Source organism: Musca vetustissima, unplaced genomic scaffold (assembly GCF_032173495.1).
Source record: "Musca vetustissima isolate MV318-11 ecotype Yass unplaced genomic scaffold, APGP_CSIRO_Mvet_v1 utg297575, whole genome shotgun sequence".
Taxonomy (NCBI): domain Eukaryota; kingdom Metazoa; phylum Arthropoda; class Insecta; order Diptera; family Muscidae; genus Musca; species Musca vetustissima.
In genome coordinates this window covers 1-6,928 of record NW_026875124.1, presented here as the reverse complement: position 1 = coordinate 6,928, position 6,928 = coordinate 1, and the positions used below count along the sequence as shown (strand labels likewise).

The 6,928-nt window shown below is 34.5% G+C and overlaps 1 protein-coding gene across 1 annotated transcript; it reads left to right on the top strand.

Moving 5' to 3' along the window:
- Window positions 1–4,446: 4,446 nt before the first annotated feature.
- On the top strand, window positions 4,447–6,468 carry LOC133337627 (proteasome maturation protein; the record flags this gene model as incomplete). The annotated part of the gene is made up of 3 exons (XM_061545838.1): window positions 4,447–4,461; window positions 4,529–4,791; window positions 6,291–6,468. Coding segments are annotated over 3 exons (411 nt in total), but the record flags the coding sequence as incomplete, so codon positions are not given.
- Between the last annotated feature and the right edge of the window lie 460 nt (window positions 6,469–6,928).

The window sequence follows — 6,928 nt, the reverse complement described above, 5'->3', positions numbered from 1 at the left end:
CTATAAATAATTTAAATCTGTCTGCATTGACACTGGAATTATAAACGATTGTGTGATGTACAACTCCCGCGTTGTTTATTGCTGCAATTATAGTGACATTACGACCTCTGACCGTAGGCAACACAATGTGTGCTCTTGTTCCTTGTCTTGAACGGGCTTGGGTTCTTCGTATGTGAAGATTAAGTCCACACTCATCAATGAATATTAATTTTTCTCCTTGTTGGGGTATCCATTTTGTAAAGTCTTGAGCATATTTTTGTCTCAAGCCTAATGTTCTGGAGTCATTCTCTCGTTCTATTTCAATAGAGGTCATCTTAAACGTAATTTTTAATTTCCGTAATCCATATTCTATGCAGCTTGTGGAAATATTTATATCATTTTCTCTCAACAGTTTAGTTTTTATGGCTTTGAGGGTAATTCCAGGTTGACTTTCTATATAGAACTCGATCAGACTTAAAACTTGTTGTGTCAACAACTTAGTTCTATTTCCTCCACGCTTATTTTCCTTCAATGTTCCAAAAACAACGCGGGAGTTGTACATCACACAATCGTTTCTAATTCCAGTGTCAATGCAGACAGATTTAAATTATTTATAGAAATTTTTGTTTGAGAAAATCAATCCAGAGTTGGAAAATAATGCTCAAATACACAAGCGACATGACATAAAAAATTTGATCGAATCCAAAAGATGCAATTCAATCGGCTGGTAAGGTTATGGCAACGGTTTTGGGACTTCAAAGGTATTTTATTGCTTGACAATCTGCAAAATGGTAAAATAATAAATACAGAGTACTATTGCAAACTTTTGGATCAATTAAATGTAAAAATTCGAGAAAAACGTCCTGGCTTACAACACAAAAAAAATATTTTTCATCAAGACAACAACGAATTAAAGTACGATTTGCATTACTACCCTTGTTCCCAAATCTAAAAAATCCTTCCTGGCAAGCGTTTTACCTCCAATGAGAATGCAATTAGAGTTTTTAACGACAATTTTGAAGGCCTTGAAGAAAACTATTTTAATCAAGGTATAGAATTTCTAGAAAAGCGTTGGACTAAGTATATTGAATTTTCGGATTACATTGAAAAATAAAAATGTTTTAACAAAACTAACTAAGGTTTCGTTTAATTGCCAAAAGGTTTAATTTAATTTGGAAAAGGTTTCGTTTGATTTTGAAAAAGTTTCATTTAATTTGTAAAAGGTTTCATTTAATCTGGAAACTTATAAACTTCATCACATTGTGGTGCAGAGTATTATGTATTTGTGCCTATGTTGATAACAGGCAAAAGGAAACGAGATAGACCGATGGTTCCTTTTGAAAATATGCATAGAATTACTTTCTGAGTCGATTTATATATGTCCGCCGTCATATATAAATCGCCGTCCATGCTAAATTGCAAAAAAGTGCAGGTCCCATTTATGATCGGAATTGGATGACATTTTGCACAGCTCATTTATTTGAAAATCACTTATCGGTTCTGATTTAAATATAGGTCCCATATATAGTTTCGTCTGGTTTTAAGTAAATGATACACCAAGAACCAAAAATATGGCCGATATGCAGAAAACGTACTGAAGTTAGTATAAACCTTGAACGTTGAAATCGTTTCGGATTTGGATATAGCTTCCATATATATGTTCGCCCCATTTTAAATAAATGGTGCACAAAACTCCTCATGGTTGTCAGATTGACACGAAACACAGAGTCTGCGGTAGGCAGTAGCATCATGATCTCACTTACTGGTAAAGGCCATAATATTGCAATGGCCAGTAATGACTCCTGTCATTACTCTAATTTCAGCACAGGTTCCCGCGTCTACCTAATTCGTCTGCTTTTTCATTACCCGTGACCTGGTACCCAACACAGCCGATAGCTGCTCTACACTCGAGGACGACCACAGATTTGTTGCAGGATTTGATGGATTTAAGAGCCGCCTAACTAACTACAAGGATGGTCACCGGTTCAACGATTTCTGCATCCAGACTTGTTATCAATTCCGCTGCCTTACAGATCGCGAAGATTTCAGCTTGGAAAACACCACAGTTGCTATCCAGCTTGTAGGTAAGCTCAAGGCGGCTGCCTCCGTACCTTCTTTCATCTTGGATCCGTCTGTATAGAAACCAGACCGACCAGAGGAGGATTGCTAGGTTTCCAGTCGACGATGTAACGACTACTACATCGTCAAATCTCAGGACTGGTGATGTATAGTCGCTTATTTTTACATGTTGGTCCATTCCAGTCTTTTTCGAAGAAGTAAGGTCCAATAACAACTTCGGACAAGAGAGCGCACCTAATTGTGACATTCTGCATGTAATGGCCTCGGTAATTGCATGAGGTTTGTCATAAACCCAAATACGACAATTTTGTTTATTAACGTAGCCGAAGTTGGACGATTATGTAAACCACAATATACTCTTGAAGTACGATTTGTGGTTGTGGCAGAATGACAATTTTTGTAGTAGGTTTTAAACAGTTTTATAAGTTGTGAAATAGATAAACGATCCATTTTCGTCAATGTCAGACTCTCATGAAAAGAAAAAAAACAATAGTTAGACAAATATCGAACTCCACTAACATAATTTTGAAACCACTAAATGGTTAAACCTTGTCCCTACAAAATTTCAAGTGAAAATCTCAACAACTCTTGAAGATATAGTCGATTTATTGAGTCAACATCAAGTGACGGCAAGAGTGATTCTCAAACTTTAAACGCATTTTTCTCGAAGCAGTGTTTTACAAATGACGGGCACGATAATTTATTTGCTTTGCTTCCATCCGTATGTATTTTTTGTGAGCGACCAGAAGCATTTATTAACCGATTTGGATGAAACAGGTCACTTATTTCGCCAAAGGACGAACCCTATTGAAATTGTATAAAATCGGTGCAGATTTAGATATATTTTCGTACGATTTTATGCGAATGGTGCAACAAACACCCAATATTTGTCCGATTTAGACAACATTTTGTGGAAATCGGTTCAGATTTCGATACAGCTTCCATATATATTTTCGTCCGATCTTACATAAATGGAGCACCAATTTTTGCAAAGCGTACTAAGATTTAGTTCAGATTTAGTTATAGCTCCTATATATTTTCGTTATATAAATGGTACACCAAAATCACACTGTTCTAGGCAATTGATACGCAATTTAGCATAGCGTATTGAATTGAGTTTGGAGTAATGGAAGCAGCACCGATCGAGTTTTATTTTGCATGTGATATTAACAGCGCTTTCATTTAGTAAACATATAAAATATGTTGCCTATCTTCTGAAACTTTTCTTGAAAAATCCACACCTCATAGATGCCCATAAACTGTTCTAAAATTTGTCTATATAATATCCTCGCCATACATAAAACAAAATTGTAAAATTTTTTTTATTCACACATCACAATCTTCCAAGAACACAAACTATCGACTGAACGATGCGGAGAGCCATAAACTATTAAAAGAACGACCGAAGTAAAACGACAGCTGAATAAAAGAGCTTAATTGTGAACGATTGAACTAGAAGACCGAACTAGTTCAGTCTATAGAGCTGAACTAAAAAGAGCGATCAGCTAACTGAACTAGATAGAACAACTCTACTTCAAATATATATGTGCACAATTACAAACCTTAACAATCATTGGTATTGATTTACCAGCCCATTGAAAATCTTGAAAATTTTAAATCGAGAATGGGGGGTTCCCTTAAGTTTTGTAAAAATCGGTTCAGATTTAGAAATATCCTCTTTATGTAAGTGATTATATATCCCGTGTTATATTGTATTTTCTCTATGGATTTGTACAACATCTCCGTCATTTTTGGTTTTCAATATTTTGATAGGCTTATATCATCATGTATTTTGTTCCCTCAATTTGGAGTTTGACCATCGTACAACATTTTATGTCGGAAAGGAGTTGCTACCCTAGCTTATCATAAGGAACCTCACTTCACCACTTCATAATAAAAGTGCCCACAAAAAAATGTAACTATTTATAAATAAAAATAGTTATAAATTTCAAATTTGAATATTTATTATTTCCAATATATCTATTGGATTCTTCACTTATCATCAGGGCATTGAAGAAAACTGTGTTGTTTTTCTGTCGACGAACTTATTAACCAACTTATTAACGAACCATTAAAATTATAAAAACTTTTTCCATACAACAATTTATATTAGTCTTCTATTTTTATAAACTCTACTTTTGAACTTCCTAATACAAATACAAACTACTTAGCACAGACATAAACCATTCGAATATTATAATGTGGCAATACCCTTTAAATGTTACCATAACCAATATATTTTTCCAACAACTGCAACCAACTTCATATTGTTTATAAACGATAACTGTCAAATTGTCACGAAAAAACAAAGTCATCAAGCAGTTGACAAAGAAGAAGAAGCATTCATTATATTGCAAAAAATTTCGTTGTTTTCTCAATACAATTTAGGTATTCTCAAAAATGGTAAGTTTTCTTAATAAAAAATTATTTTTAAAACTTAATCTAATTAATGATTAATTTTACCTTTTAGGAACAATCAATTAAAGTTCAACCCACTGCAAATACCGTTTTGGATGCCGCTCCAACTGTGGCTGCTCCCGGCAAAAGCAATTGCCTAATGCAAGTTGCTCACATTCATAGGCTGCGCGATTCGGAGGCTAACTATGACACACATCAATATAACTTACAAATGCAAGTGTTGAGGAATCGCGAAGGCTTGAATGCCCCACTGAAAATGGGTATGGAGTTGCATGCTGCCCGTCAAATTGGTCGTTTGCCATTTTTGCAGTCAAGGTGAGAACTAGATAGGAAACTCTGAGATTCCAGAGGGATTTTAAATTAAAGTGATTTTATGATTGTCAATCCTTCGGCCAATGAGTTGAGACTTCCTCCCAAGGACAGATGACAACGTTGGATATGCGAAAGAGTCTCCTTTTGAAAAAGGAAGAACCAAATCTACTTTACGGACGCCTCTCAGATCATTTTGAAATTACTATAGGTAGCCCTTCTGATGCTGATTACAACAACATAATTCTTTCGGGGAAAATCAGTACTTCTCCGAGATATGGGGCTCCAAAGTTCCAAAATTACCCACACATCCTATTAAATATCTTTCAGAACACCACTCAGAAACGTTTGAAAATTTTACTGTAGATAGTGTCCATCACAACCACATATTTTTTCAGAAGAATTTTATACTTCCGGAAATATGGTGTTTCAAAATTTAAATTGTTACCACCGGGGGTTTAAGACCTTCACCTATAGACAGGTGTAAAATTGGACTACGCGAGCAGAATTTTCTCTTCATTTCAATTTTTTTTGAGTAGACGGCCATCGGCCGGGGATTTAAAGCTTTCTACTATCGGCAGTGGAATATTGGGCTAGGCGAGCAGAATTTTTTTTAAATTAATTTTTTTCTAAGTAGCCAGACTTTTTAAAAATTTGGTACCCCATATTCGGAATCCTCCCCAAACAAATTAAAAAGTTGTCATTAGTATCAAAAGGACAATCTGTAGCAAATATTTCAAAACGTTTCGGAGTGGTATTCTTTAAGATATTTAATTATTGGGGGTGTTTTTTGAACTTAGGAACCCGATATTTCGGGAAGTACTAATTTCCCCCCGAGAAAATTTATGTTGTTCAGATCGGCTACCTATGGTATAAATTTCAAAATGATCTGAGATGTGTGCGTAAAGTACAACTGAAATATTAAGAGTCCCAACGGAGGCTTGAAGGCCCCTATCTAGGAAATTATGAGCTTCCGCATGAAATATATATCACTGTACTCGGAGGATATTGCTGTTACGGTTCATGAACAATATAGGTGTTATGAAGCGAATGGTGAACCGTGTATGGTCTAAACTTAGTTGATCTTAATAGTTACACTAACCATAGATTTAGTGCAACTATCGGCTATATAGACCATTAATTTGTAGTGCCTTTATCAAAAACTGTCACTATGTTGAAAAAAATTATCATCCGCGACACTAAACTGTGATACCGTAGACTTCCGTAAACCAAAATAGCATATCAAAAGTCAGCATACGTGTATACAACGTTGTCATATGCTGGGGGTATATATCTTTCGGTTACGCCGATGTTAAATTCTATAGGTTCAAGTTTCAATACAGTTCTTTGTCATACCTCTTTACTTTGGCTGCCCTTCAACACTTACATATCTTCATTTTCTGAGTAATAATCTGACAATGACAATTTTCAGTTATTATTTATATATATTTATATAATCTGGGTTTATATTTATTATATATTTCATATTTCCTTCTTTTTTACAGCCGCATGATGGAAGATGTTTTATTGGGCCGTGACGAAATGATCACATTCCCCGACTTTTTGGGTGTACCAGAAAATTTCGAATTCATTCGTCAACCTCATGTTGTCATGGAAAAATCTTTAGGAATTTACTAAACATCTATTATCCAAATTACATTAAATGTACAATGGAAACTATATAAAATATGTGAAGAGGTTTTTTTGTAATTAAACATTTAAGAAAATAAATAAAAATATTTAAAATGTATATTTTTAATTTTTTTTATGTATTATAGTTTTTTTTTAAGTATGAAGGTACTAGAGAATAAGTTTGGAAATTGTTAACAATATATTCGTCCTTATAGAATATCGTATATGATCGATAAAGATATTTGCAACTGATCGTATGTCTTCTGATAAATCTGAATATTATTTTAATGCATAATATACCACCGACGCTTTGGCTTAATTTAAGGTCGACAATGTTTCTTGAGCGATGTCACTGGTACAACCAATCTACGACTTAGGAATATATCTATATTAATAAAAGAGTAAAGTGATTGACTGACTGACTTAACGATTCATAAACGCCCAGACAAAATGGATCAAGCAAGAATCTTGAAATTTTGGGTAAGGGTCACTCTTGGTCCAAAGGTGGAAG